The sequence below is a fragment of the Vigna umbellata genome, chromosome 6 (genome assembly GCF_029865625.1).
Source record: "Vigna umbellata cultivar VRB3 chromosome 6, Vumbellata_1.0, whole genome shotgun sequence".
NCBI classification, from domain to species: Eukaryota; Viridiplantae; Streptophyta; class Magnoliopsida; order Fabales; family Fabaceae; genus Vigna; species Vigna umbellata.
This window is the reverse complement of record NC_142170.1, coordinates 3,230,986-3,257,942: the sequence shown is the minus strand read 5'-3', so window position 1 is coordinate 3,257,942 and position 26,957 is coordinate 3,230,986. Positions and strand designations below refer to the sequence as shown.

At 35.6% G+C, this 26,957-nt stretch overlaps 1 protein-coding gene and 1 pseudogene across 1 annotated transcript; one reads left to right on the top strand and one right to left on the bottom strand.

Annotated features, from left to right (window-relative positions):
- Positions 1–11,907: 11,907 nt before the first annotated feature.
- Positions 11,908–26,459, top strand: LOC148196592 (uncharacterized; annotated as a pseudogene).
- Positions 19,140–20,993, bottom strand: LOC148196593 (uncharacterized). Its single transcript, XM_088092557.1, has 2 exons — positions 20,086–20,993; positions 19,140–19,854 (listed from the first exon to the last, which is right to left on the bottom strand). Exons 1-2 carry the CDS (start codon positions 20,950–20,952, stop codon positions 19,441–19,443), a joined length of 1,281 nt encoding a protein of 426 aa, XP_087948683.1. The 5' UTR covers positions 20,953–20,993; the 3' UTR covers positions 19,140–19,440.
- Positions 26,460–26,957: the final 498 nt, after the last annotated feature.

Below are 26,957 nucleotides of genomic sequence, written 5' to 3'. Positions count from 1 at the left end.
CGGGTTCGAGCTGATTTTGGGTACCGAGATTTCACCCTTGATGGGGTTTTTGTGTCTGAGGAAGAGAACCTAGATGTGTTCTATAAAAAGTTTGTGGAGTCGAGGATCAATGGAGTTGAGCTTGGGGACAAGTGCACCATCATGATGTATGGACCAACCGGTTCTGGGAAGAGTCACACACGCATTGGTGCCGTTATCGCCACCGTAGACGACGCGCTCAGGCGACAAGCTAATGTGAGATCTGCGACCTGCGGATTCTAGTTCCAATGGTCACAACAAGTTCGATAAGGACAAAGGCGTCAATGTGCAGGTTCTCGTTCGTTGCAGGTCATTGAGTCCAACTCCAATTTTCAGTTCATTGAGTTCGGTTTGTGCGTGACTCGTTGAAAGTCGCTAATGGAGTTTATTTTGCTTTTGCTATTGTTCAGGTCATTGGGTGAAGATGAAGCGAGGTTGAACACACCCATTGTGATTTCGTTTAACGAAGGTATAAGAGAGGTTTCGACTGTGTAGAATATAGCCAACAAACAGATCACATCTTATTGTTTGGATGTGGATTACTCTGGATTTTACGAATTCTTCATCCTGGTGAATGTATTTATATTCTTGAACTTAATATGGAATGATCAAATACACAATGGAAGGAGGTGCAAGAAAAAAGGTAATATTTTTTTCTGGTTGGGTCAAAAGAAGATGGTGGATCCAACAAGGTTGATAGTGGAAGGTTGTGGCTTAACGGTGTTGATGGTTATGTAGCACAATGGTGGTTTGGGCGAGGATGGTGGCGGGCATGGCTAACGACGGCTAGGGTTTCTATGGAGAAGACGAAGTTAATGGGTGGGAGAATTTTTTTTTTTTGTGAATGAAAATTTCTGATGTGGAATTAACACATAATCCATTCAATTTAATACACAATGCCACACTATTTTAAAAAATTGCAGCTCAACATCTCTTAACGCTGTTTACAAAACATAACGAAAGGGACAAAATTGGCTCAATGTTACAAATATATGGACCCAATTTTGACAGTTTAAAAAGCGATGACCCACTTGAGATTTACCAACAAATATGAGGACCAAAAGAGGGTTTAAACCTTTTAAACAATTGTTAAATGAAACACAAATGCAGAAAGAAGGAAAAGACCTTTGGGTATGGAAGGATGAGGAACAAAAATTAAGCCTAATCTTCATACTTAAAACTAAAAACTCTATTTCTTAGTGAAAATTGTGATATGTTTAACTTATTTTAGAGTATAAACAAAGTTTCATCACCACAACATTTCGCTTGGAGGACAATGTTGAACGAAATAACAACAAACAAAAATTTGAGGCGAAGAGAGTCACAATTATCACAAACATTATGTCCTTTATGCAGGTTGATGGAGGAAAACACAAATTACTTATTCTTAACGTGAAATATTGTAAACAGAGTTTGAGACTTGTGTAATAAATGGACAGGTATATGTTAGTTCAACAAAATCAATTAGATATGCATTTCCAACAATAAATTATGGAAATGCTTATGGATTTCTATTATTTAGAACATATGGAATCATGGTATTGTATTTAGACAAGGAAAAGTGGATCCAGAGGAAAATTTTACTTTGGCACAATTACATGCTTGGGCGTGGATGAAATACAAAGACTTAATTATTTTTTTTTCTCTTATAATGATTGAAATTTATGCCCTATTGAGTACATTAAATCTATAACCTAGTATCCTCTACTCAAAATCTAATGTAGAGGAAGTCAATGTTCTAACCTAATGAGACTTTATTGTCTAGAAGTCTTTATTGTTTTTTACATATCTTTACTGAGGTGGATTTACTATGGAGGGTAGAGCTCTCGACGTACAACACTTCACTATTAATAGGAATCATTATTGTAGTAACTCTGGATTTTATTATACCGCATGAAGCTATTATTTTAGATTAAAATGCTCTCTACAAGTATTGCAGTGCTAAGGATTTCACTTTGCTTCCATGGAATGCACAACTTTTATTCATAAAATAGAGGCAATTATAACAGGGAAAACAGGGGTACATTGCAATATCTGTAGCTGATGTTTTGTAACAAAGGTAAAAGTAAATATGATCCTGTTTAAGTATAATTGTTATATCTTTGTTAGGAACAACAAATTTGTAAAAAGGTTGAGATATAAAAATGTTTCATGTAAATATAAATATTCTTTGCTGATAAGATAAATCCACATTCTTGAAAACTATTCAAAATTTTCATCTTATGAAGAAAAAGAAGACATTACACATTTAGAATTTTCTTTAAAAATATAACTTTATATATTTAAAGCAATATTTGATGTTAAAATAGAAATTAAAAAAATTCTAGAGTTTGATAGATACAAGGTTTTCTTGTGAAGAAGTTAGTATAATCAAACATAAGGGATCCATAATAAATGGTGACAAAAGTTTTGAGAATTAATTACAAGTCTTGAAAATGAAAAATGATTAAATTTATGCATTTATTACTTGATAAGTTTAAAAGAATAAACTCAATAGACAAAGTGTTTAAAGACAAATAAATCTATGTTATTTATTTCTCATCCCTAATTATTGTTGGACTGTCTTCAAAGTTTCAACCTTGTTTTTGCCTATTAAAGCAATAAAGTGTAAGACGGAGAAAAAATAAATATTTAGAAAAGGTAGTAGTCATGAGTATCATTTTTCAAACTAATAAAAGATAAGTATTATAAAAGTGAAGTGTAGCCTAGATGGTTATAACTTTTTTGTTATGGGTTGATAGTTATATGTTCCATTCGGAATGTGTCAAGGAAATCTCACCATCTATATTGCACTTTGTTTCTATAATACTTATCTTTTATTATTTTAAATAACGATATTCATGACCACTACATGTTTTAGATATTTTTTTATTGGGTTTTATACATGACTTTGACATAGGGCATCAACATATGTATGCACTTGTAGTAGTATTTATGCTCTGTAAAGACATAAATAAAAGGGTTATCACCTTACTACTCATAAGGTTAGTCCCTTTTCATGTCTAGGACCAACATTATAGTGGCTAGAACCTCCTACGACTCTCACCACATAACTCATTCTATTCTAGTTGAGTGTAAATAGTTATTAGAGTTCAGGATACCTCCTTTTTGACCCCATATGTCAATTCATACATTAATAATATCACCACAAATAATTTCTCCTTGAAATTCCTTCAACAATCATCACCATGGTTATCAAACTCTCGACTTAACTCGTAAACTCAGACAAGTTTGTGTTCTTAGTCATGGTTGCCGAGTTAACTCGATAATAAACTTGGTTTATGAGTAAACTCGTTGGTCTTGTTAGCGAACTCGGTAAAATCGTATAAAATCTCGATTTTACCGCAATTTGGCGAGTTTAAAAAAGGTAAAAACGAATAAAGAAGATTTTGTTGAGATTAGTATTTAATGACCTGATTAGGTTCCTCTTCTTTGTTGTACTTCACTCCACCATTGTATGTGTTCGTGGTTGCCATTCGTGGTCGCTGTTCGTGATCGCCGTTCGTGGTCGCCGTTTGCAGCATTATCGTTCGTGGTAGCGCTCCGGTGGCCTGGTTCACACGCAGCGTCACGTTTCATGGTCGTCATTTTCCTTGCTCGTGGTTGTGCCTTTTTCGCCATCATAATCGTCGATGTACTTGTTGCCGTAGTTCTTGTGTGGCGTCATTGTGTGGTGATGGTGAGTAAAAAAAATTTCTTTTCAAAAGCCTCCTGGAGTTATGTTTTTAGATGTGATTATGTTAGGTTTCTGGAACTTCTATCAGATTATATATATCTTTTTTTGAGTGTTTTTAGTAATCATTCAAAAAGCTCGTGAGCTGGTAAAATTTTTTTTACTACCACTACAAGAAAGAATGAAATTTATGGCGGATATTTACCGAAGGACTTTGGTCCGCCGGTAATTTTGTTTTACCGAAGGATCTTCCGGTGGAACGTTGACTGTAACATTAGCGAAGAATTATGGTCACCGGTAAAGGCAAGGATATGGTTAACGGTCATTACCGAAGGATTTGGGCCGCCGGTAAAGGGGTCAGAAATTAAATTAAGCATTCCCTCTTCGAGTGAAAGAACCCATACCCTTAGAAGCAATTAGAACCATTTAGAACCCTTCTTCAAGTGAAAGAACCCTTCAACCCTATTGTGCTCTTCCTTCACAGAGGCTCCGTCATCATGAGTGTGAGTGTGAGTTGTCTTCTTCGTCTTCGTTCGTAACCCTTCTTTGTTCGGTGCATGTGAAGGATTGACCATCATGTTGCTGCTTAAATCATCTAAGAGCATACCCATTTATGTTTGAAGGCAAACATAAATGACTCAAGCATGAGTTTTATATACCCTACCCATTATAGTTGTTTGGCACTTGGTTATAGGTATAACAGATCCATGTTATATGAATCTGAAATGTAGAAAGAGTTTCTTCTGTTCAATGGGTAACGAATTTTGTACTCTATTATTAATAGAGAATAATTTAGTCCTTCATTGTTGAATAGGATTGACCAATTCAAAAAGATATTTGATTGGAAAGTATTTTGTACATGAATGTGAACTCACTTTTGTGTGACTGAACATCATTTTGTTTTGGCTTGTCACAGAACATGACCGATAATCCCAACCACCGGGTGTGGATGTATGACCGTTGTTATAGCGGTAGAAGGGGTTTGAAGGAAACTTTTGTAATAGGAGTTGAAGAGTTTGTTCACAAGGCTCGACAGTATAAATATTTTGCTGTTGATGGAGGGATTCGATGTCCATGCTTGAAGTGCAAATGTACACGGATTTTGAAAGATGACGTCGTCAAAGTTCACCTATACCAGAAAGGTTTCATGCCAAATTACAAGATTTGGACATTTCATGGAGAAGAAATTCCTTCTACCTCGACTGCTGGCGATAATGGGGTGGCTTCAGGATCGAATACTTTTGTACGTACATATGAGATAGATGACATTAATAATATGCAAGAGATGCTCAACCATGCTCTTGGTCGACATGGTCAAGAAGAAGCATAATTTATTGACAGAGGCAAATCAACCTATATTTGAAGGGTCAATTGAGTCAAAATTGTCAGTGTGCATTCAACTTATGGCTTGTAAATCTAATTGGAATGTTCCCAATCAAGCCTTGGACTTCATGACAAAGTTCGTTTTAAGGTTATCACCACCAAACAATTCTTTGCCAAAGAATTTTTATGAAGCAAAAAGATATGTTTCAAAGTTGGGATTGGAAACAAAGAAGATCGATTGTTGTTTGAATGGATGTATGCTTTTCTATGACAACGAGAATGGGAAAAATGATGCATCGTTGGTCGAATGCAAGTTCTGTGGGCATCCTCGATTTCAGACATTGCATCCGGGATGGAGGCAAAGAAAACCAATTGCATTCAAGTCCATGTTCTACTTGCCGATCATTCCAAGATTACAAAGAATGTTCGCCTCAATGCAAACAACACAACACATGACATAGCATGATGGTAAAAAAATTGAAGGAGTGTTGTGTCATCCTTCTGACGGTGAAGCTTGGAAGCTTCAATCGTAAACATCCATCCTTTGCTAGTGATGCTCGTAAGGTGCGACTGGGTCTATGTTCAGATGGGTTTACTCCTTACATCCAGGCGTCCGCATCACTATATTCATGTTGGCCGATGATTGTCACCCCCTACAATCTTTCGCCTGAGATGTGTATGACAAAACCTTACATGTTTTTAACGTGTATAATTCCAGGTCCATCTAATCCCAAGGCATTCATTGAGGTTTATTTGGAGCCATTGATTGATGATTTGAAGAAGTTGTGGAGTGGTATTTAGACATATGATGTTTCTAGGAAGCAAAATTTCTTGATGAGATCAGCTTTGATGTGGACTATTAATGACTTCCCCGCATATGGCATGTTATTCGGTTGGAGCACGCATGGTCGATTAGCTTGTCCGCATTGCATGGAGCACACAAAGTCATTCTTTTTGAGTTATGGTCGCAAAAGTTCTTAGTTTGACTGCTATCAAAGGTTCTTATGCAGTGATCACCCACTTAGGCGAAACAAAAAAGCTTTTCGCAAAGGACAAGATGAAACAAATATGGCCCCCCCTAAGCTCACTCCATCACAAGTCTGGAGAAGAGTCGAACATATTCCAAAAGTGACTGAAAGTAGTGTGATTAGGATTGAAGGGTATGGGGAGTGGCATAATTGGACTAAAAGGAGCATTTTTTGGGATCTTCCATATTGGAAAGATAATTTGCTAAGACATAACCTAGATGTCATGCATATAGAAAAAAATTTCTTTGACAACATCTTCAATATAGTCATGAATGTTAGTGGGAAGACCAAAGATAATGAAAACGCACGAAAAGATTTATCTTTATATTGTTCACGAAGAGACTTGGAGTTGAAGGCAATAGATAACGGGAGGTCGCTGAAACCAAAAGCAAATTACATGAGGCTAGAATAGTATGTCGGTGGATGAAGGACCTTACAATGCCAGATGGTTATTCTTCAAACCTGGCTAGATGTGCTAATATTTAAAAGGGAAACATTCAAGGTATGAAGAGTCATAATTGCCATGTATTTATGGAGACTTTAATCCCTCTTGCATTCAATTGTTTGCCAATGCATGTCTTAAATCCACTCATAGAAATCAATCACTTTTTTAAAGATTTGTGCTCCACGACCCTCAAGGCAGATTCACTGACAAAGTTGGAGGAAAATATTCCAATCATTCTTTGCAAATTCGAAAGATTACTCCCTCCTGCATTTTTTTGATTCAATGGAACATCTTCCAATTCATCTTGCTTATGAAGCATGGCTTGGTGGACTTGTGCAATATAGGTGGATGTATCCATTTGAAAGGTTTATGGGAGAATCAAAACACTAGTGAAGAATAAAGCTAGATTAGAAGGATCAATCTGTGCAGCTTACTTGCATCGTGAGACAACATACTTTTGTTCACATTATTTCAAGAATTTCATGTTGTCATCCAACAATGTTAGGAATGAAACAGAGTAGGAAAACAAAACATCTCACTCAACATTGTCAGTGTTTCGACAAGTTGGCCATCACGTAGGCAAGGAGCTGAGTCATTGGTTAACTGATGCTGAATTCAACTCTGCGCATGTCCATGTCTTGATCAATTGTATTGAAGTTAAACCCTACCTTGAGTATGTCCCAATCCCTTTTCTTTACTTTCTAACGATGACATTTATGTACTCACTTATTGTGCTCATCAAATTCAACAACTCATTTGTTATGGCTGAGCATATTCCAGAAGGAAGTGCTTTTGGCCGAATTCACTCCGAATTTCCGAATTGGTTCAGATATATTGTATGTACATGTTTCCTAGAGAAGTTTAGATGTAATACTACACTTCCTGATGTATTACTACACTTCAAGATTTAAGGTATTTGACAAATTGGCCCATGAGATGCGTCAAAGAGTGGCATACCTACTTTGTCAATGGGTACAAATTCCACACACATGCATGGTCCCAAGGAAAAAAAACTAATTTTGGTGTGTACGTCAAGGGCATCACAAATGGTGGTTACGATGACTTTTATGGGATAATACAAAAAATATATGGTTAGAGTACAACACTTCTACTTCTCCAAAGACAGTGGTCGTTTTTTATTGTGAATGGTTTGATCCTTCTAGAAGTGGTACAAGAATGGATCTCAGGTATAACATTGTTGAATTGCAAATGAGTTCACCGTACCGACCCTTTGATCCATTCATTTTAGCAAGTAATGTTAGACAAGTTTATTATGTCCCATATCCACATTTCGTAGCATCGACAAACATGGTTGGTCTATTGCAATACAAACCAAGCCTAGGGGTCATATTGACTCAAATGATGTTGAAGAAGACATTGCCTACCAAGTTGATGAAATGTCACATGATATTGAACATATTAAAGTTGAACGTGTATCGAGTTTGCATGACCCTAATGGTGATTTTGAAGAATTACAATATATCATAAGATGTTGGGCCCTCACATGCTCCAGACTGTCATGTTCTTTCCACACCACACCCTCCTATTCATCCCTCACCAGACCCTCTTGTACAACCAACACAAGATCTTACTAGTCTTCCCTCCTCATTCTCCATACCGCCGTCTGATGATCGTCCCCCACCATCTACTGATCACGATTCGGCTAGTGATGATGGTGATGACCCTGCTCCTACTGATTGACCGATGATTGAACCTTATGGGAAAGGGTAACACCGAACCAAGTTTGTTACTAATTTGTTTTACATTAATTGTTTAACCTATCATTAATTGAAATGACTTTGATGTATTTATATGCAGGTTTGTGCCATCTAGAGTTGCTTCTCAGGCCATGACAAGATCTATTAAGCAACAATTTCTAAAGCCTTGGCCAACATGGGGAGCAATATCACCTAATGACAAACAACCATTTTGGCAGCGATTTAAGGTTAAAGGAAATCAACTTGCTTTTGTTATTTACTATTCATCATCTATGTTAATTGTAATGCAAGACATATTGTAATTTACATAATTTTTATATGAGTTGTTGTCACAAATGAAGGTTCAGTGGTTACCTGAACATGGAGTTCAAATTCAGCGCCATTTCCACACGAAGGCATCTCATAAGCTCTTTGAGAAGTTTCGAGATGCAAGGATAGGAGGAGAACGCCCCTACTAAATTGGGGAGCAAATATGGACCTCCTTACAGGAGCAATGGAATTCGCCACAGTACCGGGCCAAGTGTGCAATCGCCCAGAAGAATTGGACTTCAGAAAAGGGCGGTGTTCTCCATACAAGTGGATCGATCACCGTACATGAACATGCCATTCGTATGGTAACTATTTTCATTCAACAATTATCCATTTAGTCATATAACTTATGTAACTTTAATTTTAATGTACATATCAAACTTTATATTTTGTTATAGGCAGCTGAGTTGGGACGAGCTGTGCATGTTGATGAAGTTTTTCACCAAACTCATCTTCGCAAGGGAACTGACCAGTTCGTTGATGAAAGATCTCGAAAGAACCATGTAAGAAATTACTTGTAATTGTAGTCTTGATTCATAACTTTGTGCCTTCTATTGTATATTTTACTGATACTTTATGATCATTTTTAACAGGAAGAATTCCCCACAAAACTTTCACGGGTCAGATCCTCACATTCATCATGTCCTCAGTCAACCCAACAACTAGATGATGACAATGACCTTATTAGGTCATAGTGTTGGATTGATGTTGTTGGTGGCAAGAAAAAAGGAAGAATTTATGGGGCAGGACAACTGGCTGCAAATTTCAGTGCAGGACGTGGTGGTCTAAAGCAACAACCTTCTTCTTCCTCCCAGCGTCCTGATGAGACCGTTGTTGTCCTAACGCAGCGGCTTGAAACACGTGACTGAGAATATAATGAATTGAGACAAGAGTTTACCACTTTCAAAGAACTGGTCATGAGATTGCTTCCCGAGTCTGCAATGCCTCGGGTCTCTCATTCGCAGCCCACACCAGTCCAGCCTAAAGAAGTTCAACCTACACATGTCCTGCCTATACCAGTCCAGACCCCATCAATCCAACCAACTTCAGAGCCTCAAAACAATGAACAAGAAGACAATCATGAAGATGATCATTATATGGATTATTAGATTTTATGACTATAAACATTACTTACATTATTATTACTTTTGCACCTTCCCAAAACAATTTTATATCTAGTCCTATATAACTTAGGTTTGCTTAGTCAATTACAAGTTCTGTTTTGTTTACAAATTACAAGTTTTAGACATATATATATATATATATATATATATATATATATATATATATATATATATGCTTGGTTGGAGTTTGTTTATATTGTTTTGAGTTGCATTGATTTGAGTTGACCTTGTTGGGTGAATGTTGGATTGTATTTTGAGTTGTTTGTAAATGTTGGTTGTTCTTGGAATATGCAGGTCACTATTTTGAGTTGTTTACTTAAAGAACATGTATACTACAAACTGCTACGAATATACCGACAGCCTTACTGAAGGATATATCCTTCGGTAATTACCCAAGGATCGAATCCGTCACTAATTTTTACCGACACGTGTATTACCGACGGTATACGGGTCATCGGTAATCCATCGATAAATTCTTATTACCGACGGAATATATATCTTACCCACGAAATTTTCCCGTCGGTAATATGAACTCTTGTTGTATTAGAGAACGTGATGTGATGTGACTATTGCCTGCTTGCTTATTATATAAATGACATCTTAATTTAAGATATGAGACATAAAGTGACCATGTCACTGTGTACTTTTATTATAGTATTTTATTATATTAACGGTGTCCTGATTTTATGTGTACTTTTATTATAATATACTTTTATTATATCACTAGTGTAGAAAAGACTTTTAACGTCGCCCTTTAGACGTCTGACCCTTGAATAAGTTAATGTTGTAGACGTCCGACGGGGATGGGCCCCGACGTCTATACTCACGAAAACGTCAACTCCTCCTAGTCGGACGCCAAAATGTGGTAGAAAATAATTTTTTACAGCTCTTAGACGTCAGACCGGAAAGACCTCGACGTCTCATGGTCGAACCATAATACTAAAAGTCATTTTATTTCACAGTGTAGACGTCCAGGCTCCTATGTCGGACGTCTAATGTCTATATAGACGTCTGGGCCCCTACGTCGGATGCCTAAAGACTTGACAGGTAGGTGAAAAGGTGCCTGTTCCATTGCTTTAGACGTCCGGGCCCTTATGTCGAACGTCGGATGTCTCTATAGATGTCCAGGCCCCATATATCGGACATGGATAGCCTCCGCCAAATTTAATTTTTTAAATACACATAGACATTCGGGCCCCTATGTTGGATGTTTGATGTCTCTATAAACGTTCGATGGGGGAGGGCCCCAACGTCTAAGGCTGTTTTATTACACTTTGCGCAAAATTCATCATCTTCCTCCTCGATTTTTCTCTCGCGGCTTTGCATTTTCAGGTTCGTTTTTTCTCTTTTGGACCGTTTAAACTTACTTTTACTCCAATTAAATTAGTCTCTGATGGATTATCTTCCATTTGAACTGATTAAAATGAGTTTTCACTGTATTTTGGTGCAGTTTTGTTCGTTTCCTTGGTCGACGATTTCTTGCATTCTTGGGCAGCATTTTTTTGCGTTTTCCACTCCTCCAATTTCTCCACTACGTTTGTAAAAAAAAACTTAATCGGTTAAGAAGGTTAGCATTCTTGTTTAAAAGTTTTTGTCTATGCATGTTATTGGCTTTTCGGTATGCATGTTTTTGGCATTTGGATATGCATGTTATTAACTTTCGAATATGCATGTTAATAACTTTCGAAGTTGCATGTTGTTGTCTTTTGGATTTGCATGTTGTAGGATTTTGCATATATACACGTTATTGACTTTTGTGTATGCATGTTATTGGCTTTTGCGTATGCATGTTATTGGCTTTTGAATATGCATGTGGTAAAGTTTTGTTGTGTTGTTATGATTGGTATGTTAGATTATTAGTATCTAACTAAGTGAAACTTAGTTCCCATTTGAAATTTAACACAAAAGATTAATCCTTTAATTGTTTGTATTAAATTTTGAATTATCTGATTAGACAGTTTGGGAAAATTATTTTTCATAATTTTCTATATGTACGTTGGAGTTTATGGATAAGATTGATAAAAATTCAGTTCAATATTTGTGTTGTTCTCCGGATGCATATTTGATTGTGGTCATCCTTGAGTACTCTCATTTCGTATATACCGGAGACCAATGCAAAATGTTGCCTAAATCTTATCAAATTTATGATATAGACTTCTTTGCATGTCTCTTAGCAAATTATGAAAAATAATTTTTCTGAATAGGTAGGGCCTCCTAACCTTTTGAGAGTTAAAAAATTGAAATTGATGAAGTATATTACGAACATAGTATGTATTGAATCTGGATGAATGAACGTCGCATCAGTGAAGAATATGAGAAGGGTGTTTCAGAGTTCTTGCAATATGTTGAACAAAATGCTAAGTCTGTGAACGAGACATATTTTTGTCCTTGTGTTCGTTGTCTTAATCAAATACTCCAAGACTTAGGCAATATGCGTGACCATCTATTCATATTCGGCATAATGAGAACTTATACTGTTTGGACTTGGCATGGAGAAGTACTGGACCAGCCTACCACGTCACGAGGAACAGATTATGTGGAAGAATGATTAACTGATCATTTAGAGGACATGATACGTGATGTTGGTGAAGATGAGTTTGGAAGAGCTAATTTGTATGATTCTCTTAAACATGATTCAAAGCAACCGTTATTTCCAGGATGCCCCAACTTTACACATTTGTCTGCAACTTTGAAGTTGTTTATTGTAAAAGCAAGGAATGGATGGACTGATAAAAGTTTCACAAAGTTGTTGGAGTTGTTGAACGAGATGCTTTCGGAAAATAATACTCTACCCATTTTCATTACGAGGCCAAGAAAATTTTATGTCAAATGGGACTCGAATATCAAAAGATACATATTTGTCCTAATGATTATGCTTTGTACATAAAGGAGTTTACTCCGCTAAAGTATTGTCCAACGTGTGGTTTATCTCGTTTTAAAAAGAACAATGACAAAAACACTAGTGATGAAGGTAATGATGGTGCACCTGCTAAGGTGATGTGGTATTTACCTATAATACATAAGTTCAAACGTATATTCTCTGTTAAAGAAGATGCAAAGAACCTTAAATGACACGTTGCTGGAAGAAAGTGCGATAATCTTCTATGACACCCAGCTGATTCACCATAATGGAAGAAGATCGATGAAACATTTCCAGAATTTGGTGCAGATCCAAGAAACTTAAGACTTGCACTTGCAACTGATGGTATGAATCCTTATGGGAACTTAAGTAGCAAACACAGTTCATGGCCAGTTATGTTGATGATATACAATCTTTCTCCATTGTTGTGCATGAAGAGAAAATATGTGATGTTGTCCATTATGATATCGGATTTTAGACAACCTGGAAATGACATTGATGTTTACTTGAAACCTTTAATTGATGATTTGAAAATGTTGTGGGAAGAAGGGGTCGAAGTGTTCGATTCAGATGTTCAAGAAACTTTTCGTTTGCGTGCAATGTTGTTTTGCACTATAAATGATTTCCCAGCATATGAAAACTTAGCGGTTATAGTGTTAAAGGTCATTTTGCATGTCCCATTTGTGAAGAAAACACTAGTTACATTCAATTGAAGCATGGTCAAAAGACAATATATACAAGACATCAAAAATTCTTTTCTCGTAATCACCCTTACCGTAGATTGAAAAAAGCATTTAATGGAAGTGTTGAGGACGAGGTTGTGTGCAGACACTGCAACGGTGAAGAAGTGTACAACGAAGTCAAAAACATTGACATTGTCTTCAGAAAACATCATAAAAGTACCTTTGCAAAAAACATTTGGAAGAAACGATCAATATTTTTTAATCTTCCGTACTGGTGTAAACTTGATATTAGACATTGTATGGATATCATGCACATTGAAAAAAATGTTTGTGACAGTGTCATCGGAACTTTATTAAACGTGAAAGAGAAGACAAAAGACAGAATAAAAGCACGACAAGATTTAACTGACATGGGAATCCGTTCTGAGTTACATCCAGAGTCAATTGGAAGACTCACCTATCTGCCCCTAACATGTCACACTCTTTCTAAAAAAGAAAAACAAAGTTTTTATAACTCTTTAAGAAGTGTTAAGGTTCCACAAGGTTATTCTTCAAATATTAGTAACCTTGTTGTTATGCAAGAGTTAAAGTTAGTTGGTTTAAAGTCTCACGATTGTCATGTATTGATGCAACAATTGTTACTAGTTGTTATACGAAACATATTACCTGCTTCTGTTAGAGATATTCTGACACGTTGAGTTTGTTCTTTAATGCCATTTGCAAGAAAGTTGTTAACCCTCGAGGTTTAGATCAATTGAAAAATGAAGGAATAAGAATACTGTGTGAGTTGGAGATGTATTTCCACCTTCTTTTTTGATATCATGGTTCGTTTGATTGTTCATCTAGTCAGAGAAATTCGAATATGTGCACTGGTTTTCTTAAGGTGGATGTATCATGTTGAAAGATATGAAGATCTTAAAGGGATATGTCAAGAATCAGTATTGAACAAAAGCTTCAATCATAGAGCGATACGTTGCAGAAGTAGTCATTGAATTTTGTTCAAGTTATATGCCAAGTTGTGAACCAATGGGTCTTCCTAAGAGCAAACATGAAGGAAAATATGAAGGTAAGGGTGTTCAAGGTGTGAGAATTGAGTGTGTTAGTAGAAAAGAAGTTGATCAAGCTCATTTGTACATCTTAAACAACACTTTAGATGTGATTCGTTACATTTCTGAATACGTTAATGAAATAAAGGCAGCATACCCAAGAATGAGGGAAAAATGACATCTTAATGAACATGTCAAAACCTTCTTACAATGGTTTAAGAAAAAGATTTATGCGACTCCAGATGTTTCTGAACATAGATGTCATTACATATAGTGGGTACTATATAAACAATATTTCTTTTCAGACAAAGGTAGAAGATGACAAAAGTAGAGTTCAAAATAGTGGGGTTACACTACAAGCTGAGGCTGTGCACTTTACTAGTTCTAAAGACAAAAATCCAATCACAGCATCCATGAGTTATTTTGTAATAATACAAGAAATATGGGAAGTTGATTATGTCACTTTTAGAGTCCCAGTTTTCAAGTGTAAATGGGTTGATATATATTTCGGTGTCATGATAGATGACTTTGGTTTCACATTGGTGGATGTTAAACTGCTTTTCGTCGCGCAAAAACAGAACAAACTAAGTTTCCCCACTAATGAAGTATAGGGACAACCTAGGTATCAATCCAAAGACTCGGCTAGAATTAAGTTTAAAGTGTAGAATTAAATCTTGTATTTATTTACTATTTACTAACTACTAAAGCAAGGTGGGGAAAAGAAATATGAACAATGCAATTTAAAAAGAAATGAATAAAGCAATTGAAATCTGTTTAAAGAAAAATAACAAAATAAAGAAGTAAAATGCAAAGAAATAAAATCTGAAACTTAAGCTAAACTATAGAATCTATGTATAACAGAACAAAATGAGCAGTGAATACAACTAAAACTAATCTATGAATGCTAACAATTAACAGTGCAAGGAAACCAAAACTAAAACTGAACAAGATGCTAAGATCCCTAAAGCAGCGGTATATACATGTATCAGAACCAAGAGAGTGGACAGTTAAACATCTAATATACTAAACCTAGTCTATTTACAGGAAGACAAAAATCAAAGTAAGAAGTATTAGCTAAAACAGAAATCAACTTGCAATGAAACCAAATCAGCAACACAGATCACTCTATCCTAATCTATATATCACCAGAAATCAATCAAGAACAGAATTTAAAATTGAAACGAAGCAAAAACAGTACCTAAATTCTAACTAATCAAAAGCAATATAACAACCTCAAAATCAGAATTGAAGTCATAGGTGAATTGCACATTGGATTGAATAAAAGAGTGCTTAGAGCTCTCAGGAAGACATCCTGATAATATGAATCCCAATCCAGGGTATTCTAAGTCATATTTCAAAACTTTAAATTGACTCTTTCCACTGATTTGTCCAACCAATGTTCATTAACCTATTCATCAATCTAAAATTCACAAACAAATTCAAGAAACACATATTTGAATCAATTTTTATGCATTGGACTGTTCTCTGTCTCGAGAAGACATCTCGATGAAGAATGCTCACTACGGAGACATTTAATTCCAAACGGAACCATAGAAGTGCAGAGTTACAGAATCCAAATCATTTTCTCAACACATAACAAGTACAGAAATCAAAAACAAAGAACAAAATTGAAACATAAACAAGAACAGAACAAGAACACAAAACTCAACTTTATTAACATGAAAAGAAAATTTTACAAACTACCGGAAATCACCAAGACTCTCGCGGCCTGTCACCCTCGCGATCGTCTCAACGAAATCCAAAAGCAAGAACAATATCTCTACTCTAAGAAAAGCGTAAAAACCCTAATCTACAGAGCATCTGAAAATGTATCTCAAAAGTATATGAAGAAGTGTGTTCTCTCCATCTATTTACATAGTGAAAGCCCTTTTTATAGGGTCAGAAAAACAAAGAAAACGAAAGAGGGAAAAGGGAAAAACTTGCTCACTACTCTTCTTCTTGATCCAGCGGCCACTGTTCATCATTTTGTTTAAGCCCTCCGATCAACCTCTTCATTGATTCGAGCTTCCCCTTTCGGTCACGTGCCAGCTAGCTCCGTTCAGCTCTCCTTCTATGGGCAGGATCGGACCAACTATGGAGCTCTTCTTCCTTTCTCTGCCCTAGCTCTCAAAGGGTTTGGTTTTCTCTTTTTCAAATGCTCGAGGGCTTCCTTTGTTTTTTCCAAAATGACTCACAAATCTCAGACCCCCAATCAGCTGCAGCACCCAAAACTCACCGTTTCACTTAAGCCCACATCCATGCATTTTCATTAAACCAGCAGCGGCCCAGTTCTAGCATAACAGCAGCACCCAATTCCTGAAATCAGACTCACCAAGCAAACAAAAAAAAAAGAAAAAAAAAAAAAAAAAAAATTTATCAGAAATTAAAGAAAGAAAAGAAAAATTAACAAATAAAAGAAAAGAATTTTTATCAAAAAATTTTCTAAAAAATATTAATTTTCTAATTATTAACAAAAACTAAAAATTGTATCTAAAAATCTAATTTTAACTAAATTTCTACAAAACTAAAGAATTCAAAGAAAAACCTAAAACTAGCCTAATTCTAAACAATTAAAAAGAAAATAATTCTAAGAAAAGATTTTTAACGTAGAAAAATATGTAAATCTAGAGTGTTATCACACCCCCACACTTAGACAACTGCCCTCCTGGGCAGGGGCAAACAAGAAAGACAAAAGGAAAAGAAAAACTCAATCTACAAAGGAAAAGACTAAACACATAACTAGGAACACTGGACTCTATCACAATTAAACTCAACTCTGCTAATTACACAACTACCAGCTATTTTTCTCTAATAAGAACTGCACAAACAGAATGACCAACTCTAAATCTAAGTTTCAGTAACTCTAGCAAGTAAATAACAGTTAAATTCAACCAAAAACAAGCAGAAAATTACAATTTAGAGAAGTAGCAGCCCAAGTTCAACCTCACAGGATAAAGTGTTTCTCTCAAATCACTCAAGTGTTTTAGGTCAGCCTGTGTTTCACTCCACATAACATGATAGACCACAATTCTTAACTTTGGAAAAACTCTAATTGACACTGCTTGAATCAAGATAACTCTAGGTCACTAGGACTTTCATGGCTTGTAATGTAATGGAGAATGGAAAGGCTAGATGTATGGGAAATAAAAGCAGAAACTGGAATGGATAAGAGAAATGTGAAAGAGAGGACAACTAGAACTCACTGCAGGTATTGCATTCTTTTCTTGGCCAGAATCTTCTTTTTTTTTTTCAGGTCTTTTTCTCAATCAATTTTCTCTTTTTCTCTTTTCCAGACCTTTTTCTTCTCTTTTTCAGATCAAATTTTTCTCTTTTTAGAGCTCTATTTTTCTTTTCAATCTCACCTCTGACCTTACTCTTTTCTGCTTTCTGAGTTCTAAATTCTCCCTACTTCTCACAAATCTCTCAAGGTTGCTTTATTGGTGGTGAAAAAATATGTAATGGATGGAAAGCAAAGAAAAGGCTAAGGCTCAAATGAGGGTACAATGGAAAGAAATGTGAATGGGAAGAAGAAAGAAGGCCTAGATCATTTCTTAAGTTCTACCAAGATCAAGCACATCAAAGAGAATTAATACAAAATCAGAACTATGACTACACATGCATGCAATCACACTAGAAAGAAAAATTTTGGCCCAAAACTCTCCAGGGTTAAAGATTTGTCAAAAAATGGAATTGCTACTCTCTATCATGCAAAACCTGCTTATTTAGACTGAACTAACTGCAAAAACTACTGCTAGAGCTACATCTACTCAAATCTAGAGCTAAAGACACTGTTGGCAATCTATCTTAAAGAAATAAAGCTAAGAAGTTAAGTAAGTCAGCAAAAAGTTAAGTAAAATGTGAAATAGAATCTAGAAATACCTGCACAACATTACCTAAAGCTATTTACAACCTAGACAAAGTAAAACTAAACAGAATGCAACCAGAAAGAATCTCAACTAAAGCTCTACAAAGTAAAACAGCAAAAGAGACATCTAAAGCAGAATGATATTAAGCTAACAAATCCTAATTACAAGTCTGGAAAGAAAACAGCAAAAGAAGAAAGAAAGAACTCTAAACATAACCTAAACCAACTCCCATCTAAAACGCTTCTAGAACAGAAAGACAGTAAAAGGAAAAAACAATCAAAGAGTTAACTCTGAACCTAGCTAAACTAAAACAGACTCGAATTTAAAAGAGAAAAAAAACTAAGAAAATCATAACAGTAACAATGAATGGAAAAGATCCTAGAAAATTACTGAAAACCAGAACAGGACTCAGAAATTAAAATCTCAGAACAGAACCTATAAGGTAAAATAAAACTGAAACAAATGCTAAAACAGAAATTAAAGAGTATCTAATTCGTGAAATAGAAGGCAAGAATATAAGCAGAGAAAGGAAATTCTAATATGAATTCTAATTACAGAAACTATAAGCAAAAATAAAGTCTAATCCTACAGCCTAAAACATATTCTAAAAGCATAAAAAACTAAGTATTGACAAACTAAATTCAGAAAATTTTACAAACAGTAGCAGAAAGAAAATAGAAACTAATTATGAAAAAAAATCCTAATTGAAAACTTGAAACAAAGCATGAAAATAAAATGAAGAAAAGAAACTAATGAAGAACTAAAACAGAGCAAGAAACTAGCATAAGGAAGACAAAAATAATAGAAATAAGCAAAGAAAAGGGACCTAAAAGAAGTTCTAAAACAGATTAAAAAAAACAGTAAAAGAACCTAAGCTAAAACAACATAAACCAGAAAATGAATGAACTGTAAAAACCTAAAGAACTATTAACAACAAAGCTAAAAACTAAACTAAAACAGATCAGTAAGAAAAATAGGTATTTATAGACTAAAACAAGAATGGGAAACTACTCTAGGTATTTAAAACTAAACCAGACCTAAACTAAGAGAAAAACAGTTCAGAAAAAAAAATACCCCTATTTTATTACTAAAACAGATACTAAACACATCTATCAAAGTAAAAGCAAAAATTTTAACTACAACCCCTCACCCCCACACTTAAGAGGCACATTGCCCTCAATGTGTGAGTGAGTAAGGTTTTCTAATCAACAAAAACATACTCAAATCAAACAGCAACAAATATGTACAAGAATAGAAACTGAAAAACACAAAAAGAACAACAACTGAACAAGAATAGAAACAAGACTTAAAAGTAAAACTATAAAACTAAAGAGGAAAAGAACTTATTCAGATTGGCCACAAATCAAAGTTAATTCGTTTTATTTTTATGAAAAACAACATATTATCTATCCTACTATTTATTATGCTACTTAAAGCTATGTAAACTACTATAAAAGATCTGTAACTACTATTTAAACGAAGGGAAAAGAAAGAGCTTATTGGATTTTCTCCATTGTGCTCAACTCCTTTGTGTATTGTCTCCATGGCTGCATTGAAGTTCTCCTGCTTAGGCATTTGTTGCAGTAACTGCAGTTCTCCATTCAAATTTTTCAATTGCTTCTGCACGTTCAAGACTCCTTTAGCAATATTGACACCATCTATTGCCTCCACCAGGGTTGCCTTTGTCTCTGTAGCTTCCTCTTTGTTCAATTCTGCAATGCCATCACTGAATTCGAAGTCAGCATGTGTCTCCATCATAACCTGTGTATTTACATTACAGTCATTCAACAGGTTCTCAAACAGGTTATCAGAAAACAATGACTTAAATTCATAGCACCTATCGGTAGGTATCTTTACATTATGCACAACAGAAATTTCATCAAGCAATTTAAAATGCTTAGAAGTATCAGGCACATCAGGTAAAGCATGCAAGACATGAAAACGAGTGTGCATTTCAGCTATACCAGTAGAAGGATTAAAGTCAGATTCAACCTGGACTGGTTCCTCAAAAATGACCTCACTAGCATCTATCAAATCAGCAGCTAAATGAACACCTACTGTGAAGCTATCATCAACTGGAATAATGTCAAAACCAGTGCATAACTCTGAAACAGCATAAGGCATGTCAATATTTTCAATGGAAAAGGCTGAATCTAAAATATGAGTGTGTGCAGGCATAACAGGAACATAATCTAGAGTAGGTTCTATGGGTTCAACTTTAAACAGATCCAAAGCATTAAATTCATATTGAACCTTAGAGAACTCTATGGGAATGCTAAGTTCAGAATAAACCTGCGTTCTCTGATCACTAGCTACCTCATCAGGGTCATTTCCATCCAGCTTGAACATAATGATCTCTTCCTTGGCACCTGCAAAATAGTTAGAAGCAGAACATATGGCAGAACTAATTTCTTCACAAATTTCACAACCACCCCCAAGGCATGTACAACCAGTGAGTTTTTCATTACTCAGTTCTAAAGAGTTTAAGAACCCAGCAAACTCAAGTTCAAGTTCTAATCCTAAATCAGCACAAGCATTTTCAAAATCAACCATATCAACTTTCACATCATCAAAAACTACATATCTATCATCATGAGCATCTGATTCATCATCAAGAAGTGCATTTAAATCTGTGCAATCATAAAAAGCAGTAGATGCAGGTATATGAACTCTATCAATGGAAAATGCTAATTTTATGATATTAGAATGATCAAAGCAAGGACTAAAATCAACAACTTCTACAGGCACATCATGCATATGATCAAACACATTGAAATCATTTTCAGGCTCACACACATCAGCATCAAAATCCATTTCATAGTACTGAAGCACCAAAACATGGTCAGCAGCTTCCCTCATTTTTTTCAAATACTCTTTGGACTTTCTGAAATCAGTTTGTACTTCCAGTTCAGCAGATTCAGCTTTTAAATCAGCAGTACAATCAATTTTATTGAAACAAGAATGAGGTTCAATACTATCACCATCATAATAGACATTTTCACTTAATTGAGCACTAGCAGTGGTAAAATCAGATATAGGAACAGCAACAAAACTATTACAATCATGAATCACAGCCAACTCCCTAAAACCATCAACTAGCTTTTCAAAATCATCACCAGTGTAATTATGGTCATAAGGTTCACAAACACATTCAGAAAAATCATCAGATGCATTCATACAATCATCACTCATCAGAGAATTGGAATTATCATCATCAAAATTTAAATTAGAATGTGAATCAATGAAAGAAGGATTAGAGTATACAGTTACAGAGGTGGTTGGACACTTAATCTCTTGAAACTCTGCGGCAGCAGCTACCATTAGTGGTGCTTCATTAGTTGCTGCCTCTTTCTCCTTTTCAACTCTCCCAGTCAACTTGTTGACTACAGCTACTAACTCTGCCACTTGATTGGTTAGTCCTTGAAGTTCATATGCTGGAATCCCCTGCTGCTGATCACATAATTGATCCTGCCATGGCTGTACTGATTGGAATTCCTCCAGCCCTATTTCAGCATACTGGTGCCAATATGAATGTGGCAGCTGCTGCTGCATAATCCAGGGTTGCTGCTCACCATATGGTTGAAAACAAAGTGGTGGTTGCTGTTGGAAATCTTGATTGATTGGCTGCAAAAATTCCTCAGCAACAGGCTCAAAGAACATGTTAATTCTTTGTGGTGGAGCATTGTAAGGGAAAGGGAAATTACCATATGCAGAGGAGTGATCCATGCTTACCAATTGCTCACAAGATAAAAACCAATCAGACCAATAAAGCCTCTATCACAGAATTCAACAAAAGAATTGAAAGAAAAGAAAATCTATACAAGCTATATTCACAATTTCTACTCTGCAGAACAGATCCTAATATACAAAAATGAAAACAGACAAACAGATCCTAAACTAAAAAGGAACAGATATGAACACAAAACAGAAATAAAATCAAGAAAACAAACCTAAACAAGACTAACCTAACACTCTAAAACTTAACTCGCCGAGTCCCCGGCAACGGCGCCATTTGTTAAACTGCTTTTCGTCGCGCAAAAACAGAACAAACTAAGTTTCCCCACTAATGAAGTATAGGGACAACCTAGGTATCAATCCAAAGACTCGGCTAGAATTAAGTTTAAAGTGTAGAATTAAATCTTGTATTTATTTACTATTTACTAACTACTAAAGCAAGGTGGGGAAAAGAAATATGAACAATGCAATTTAAAAAGAAATGAATAAAGCAATTGAAATCTGTTTAAAGAAAAATAACAAAATAAAGAAGTAAAATGCAAAGAAATAAAATCTGAAACTTAAGCTAAACTATAGAATCTATGTATAACAGAACAAAATGAGCAGTGAATACAACTAAAACTAATCTATGAATGCTAACAATTAACAGTGCAAGGAAACCAAAACTAAAACTGAACAAGATGCTAAGATCCCTAAAGCAGCGGTATATACATGTATCAGAACCAAGAGAGTGGACAGTTAAACATCTAATATACTAAACCTAGTCTATTTACAGGAAGACAAAAATCAAAGTAAGAAGTATTAGCTAAAACAGAAATCAACTTGCAATGAAACCAAATCAGCAACACAGATCACTCTATCCTAATCTATATATCACCAGAAATCAATCAAGAACAGAATTTAAAATTGAAACGAAGCAAAAACAGTACCTAAATTCTAACTAATCAAAAGCAATATAACAACCTCAAAATCAGAATTGAAGTCATAGGTGAATTGCACATTGGATTGAATAAAAGAGTGCTTAGAGCTCTCAGGAAGACATCCTGATAATATGAATCCCAATCCAGGGTATTCTAAGTCATATTTCAAAACTTTAAATTGACTCTTTCCACTGATTTGTCCAACCAATGTTCATTAACCTATTCATCAATCTAAAATTCACAAACAAATTCAAGAAACACATATTTGAATCAATTTTTATGCATTGGACTGTTCTCTGTCTCGAGAAGACATCTCGATGAAGAATGCTCACTACGGAGACATTTAATTCCAAACGGAACCATAGAAGTGCAGAGTTACAGAATCCAAATCATTTTCTCAACACATAACAAGTACAGAAATCAAAAACAAAGAACAAAATCGAAACATAAACAAGAACAGAACAAGAACACAAAACTCAACTTTATTAACATGAAAAGAAAATTTTACAAACTACCGGAAATCACCAAGACTCTCGCGGCCTGTCACCCTCGCGATCGTCTCAACGAAATCCAAAAGCAAGAACAATATCTCTACTCTAAGAAAAGCGTAAAAACCCTAATCTACAGAGCATCTGAAAATGTATCTCAAAAGTATATGAAGAAGTGTGTTCTCTCCATCTATTTACATAGTGAAAGCCCTTTTTATAGGGTCAGAAAAACAAAGAAAACGAAAGAGGGAAAAGGGAAAAACTTGCTCACTACTCTTCTTCTTGATCCAGCGGCCACTGTTCATCATTTTGTTTAAGCCCTCCGATCAACCTCTTCATTGATTCGAGCTTCCCCTTTCGGTCACGTGCCAGCTAGCTCCGTTCAGCTCTCCTTCTATGGGCAGGATCGGACCAACTATGGAGCTCTTCTTCCTTTCTCTGCCCTAGCTCTCAAAGGGTTTGGTTTTCTCTTTTTCAAATGCTCGAGGGCTTCCTTTGTTTTTTCCAAAATGACTCACAAATCTCAGACCCCCAATCAGCTGCAGCACCCAAAACTCACCGTTTCACTTAAGCCCACATCCATGCATTTTCATTAAACCAGCAGCGGCCCAGTTCTAGCATAACAGCAGCACCCAATTCCTGAAATCAGACTCACCAAGCAACAAAGAAAAATTTATCAGAAATTAAAGAAAGAAAAGAAAAATTAACAAATAAAAGAAAAGAATTTTTATCAAAAAATTTTCTAAAAAAATATTAATTTTCTAATTATTAACAAAAACTAAAAATTGTATCTAAAAATCTAATTTTAACTAAATTTCTACAAAACTAAAGAATTCAAAGAAAAACCTAAAACTAGCCTAATTCTAAACAATTAAAAAGAAAATAATTCTAAGAAAAGATTTTTAACGTAGAAAAATATGTAAATCTAGAGTGTTATCAGTGGACCTTAACAAGATGAATTACACTGATGAACCATTTATTATGGCTTGTCAAGCAAGACACATATTCTACGTAAATGATCTAGCAAATAAAAAATGGTCAGTGGTTTCGGAAGGAAAAAAAAATGCAAGGATATGATGATGAAGATTCTCTTGATATACTTGAGACAACATTTGTTGCATCAATACCCATTGAAGACAAGGTTGATGACGTAGCCAATGACATCCACGCATTTCGTAGTGATCTAGGAGAAAACAATATCTTAATAGGTTTTGTGATATTTTTTTAGTGACTTTAAATGTTGTTTTATTCATCATATTTGATGTATTACTAACCTTGTATATATTTTGCAGGTATGTCAACCTCAGGATCAGGACGTCGTCGATCTGTCACGATTTCCAGAAGTGACATCCTAACATGTTGATGGTAAGAGGAGACATGTAGACATTGACCCCAGATCAGGTGTGCCATCAAGGTCAAATGCTGATAGGTTTAGGAATTATTTGGGTGTGTTAGCAAAAACCCATGTGTTTATCCTTCTTGCATCATGGGATGACGTCCCAAAGGTCGACAAGAACCTTTTATGGCAAGATATTAAGGTATGTTTACTTATTAAGACTTTGATATACTTTTTTCTCTTATAGGTTTATGTCATTAACATGTTCTTCATTTTAAACAGCAAAATTATGAAATTCCAAACACTACTCAGCTTAGGAAGAAAGTGTTGTCCCATGTAGTGACCAGATGGAGAGATTTCAAGACAAGACTGACACGTGCAGATGTCTTTGGAGATAGACAACATGAGAATCCATGGGAACACTACAATTTCACACAGGAGGAGTGAATGCAATTTCGTGCATCTAGAGAGTCTGTCGACTGACAGTTTGTCTCTTAACATCTATAGAGTCTTTAGTTAATACATTTTATTATGATTTTACACTTATGAATATACATGGTTTCACAAGGTAAAAAGTTAGCCGCTCAAGAAAGGCAAATGCTAAATGATGCACCACACGTGTTATCACGAGGTGGTTATGCAAAACTTGAGAAGAAGATGAGGAAGACTCGAGCGGAGGCCTTAGGACTTGAGTCCCCCAACCTAGCACCTGCACCTGCTAGGTACGAGCTATGGAAGGCTGCTCGGACTAAATTTGATGGGAAAATGACATCTTCCTCAGCTGCCTTGATCTCACAAAAAATTATAAGTTCAAACCAAAGCATTGTTTGATTGTGTATTTATCATGGCATGTATTTTATGTAACAAAGTTTTTTTATATGCAGGATGAATTGGTTGAGCAACAAACTCAGGAAACATTTGTTGGCCAAGGTAGGGATGACATTATAACAACGGCCATTGGAAAGCCTGAGCACGCAGGATGTGTACGTGGAGTTCCTAGGGCGATTGGTCTTCGTGACTATTTTGGCCCTGCATAAAAGAAAACTCAATCCATGAGTCAGGAGGTACTAAGGAAGATGGATCTCTAGTGAGAGGAAAGGCTCAACCAAAGCATGAGATCAATGGAGCAACGATTCATGGAGAGACTACAAGAACAAAAAGAAATTCAAAGAGCGCTTGAAGAAAAGTTGCATGCCATGACGCAGCCCACCATGGGGTTGCCCACTGAAGCTCCCATACCACCTAGGGTCAGTACTAGGGGATCATGCTCTACTATAGACCCTACTAAGTATAATGCTCAATATGAGTTGTTGGTTGATGGGGATCCCCCATGCATTGTGGCTGTTGGACGAGTACTTGAGGGAGGGTAGATTGTTCATGGTGTTTCCCTATTACCCCACCATGTGCGTGTGACGATTGACGAGGTTCGGGATTCCCATGCTCTGGTGCTTGTACCCACTTCAGAAATTCATTTTGTGGGGGAGGTAATAGGAACATTTATAGCCTGGCCTAAATCATTGATCATGTCACACATTTCTACACCACAGGTATAATATTTTTATTATTAGTCTTTGTATGTTAAATTTAAAAATATTTATTGATAACTTTGAAATTTTTATGTTCAGGTCATACGTCCCTAGAAGCAATCGATGCATGAGCCAGTCATAGATGAAGATGATGACCTGGCTGAAGCGAAGGATGATCCCCTAGCAAAGCTCATGACAAAATTACTCAGGTTGAATAGAGGACCAATAGAAGTGTACGAGGATAATAGAGTATTTGGCATCCCCCCATGTCCCATTATATATCACATTCAATGATGCACTAGAGATCATTGGGGGAGACAAGATGTTGAATATTTCCATCCTTCAACTATGGTGCATGTAAGATAGTTAATTTTGTCTTCCATATTAAACTTATTTACATTCTTAGTTTCTAACAACTTAACTTTGTTGTTTTAGGTACATGGACACAGTCATTGTGAACCAAGGTCAGTCTTCCATGTACATATTTGTTGAACCTCAGACCATCCAACCTTCTAGTAACACAATTGAGAGCAAACAAAAGTATTTGGAAACATGGATGACTGAGTCAAACAAAGACATATACTTTATGCCATACATTGATGGGTATGAGTTGCTTTATGTATAATATCATTAAAGTTTTCTTAATTAGTTTACTAACTATTTATGAATCATGATAGGTCTCACTGACAGCTGATGCTCATCATTCCCAAACAATGTAAAATTGTATGGTTTTGTTCATCATTCCCAAACAATGACTTGAGAAACATGCTTCAAGGGTAAGTGTTTCTTTTTTTATGTTTCAAATTCATTTTGACCTTCAATTTTTATGATAAATATAGTTATATTAATATTACCTTGT

Bases quoted from the DNA above. Each gene is read 5' to 3' on its own strand.
- LOC148196593 (XM_088092557.1), bottom strand. From the start codon at position 20,952: ATGAGGGAAGCTGCTGACCATGTTTTGGTGCTTCAGTACTATGAAATG. The intron at 19,855-20,085 runs GTTGAATCTGAC...GTAAATACACAG, and splicing joins TTTTTGAGGAACCAGTCCAG to GTTATGATGGAGACACATGC.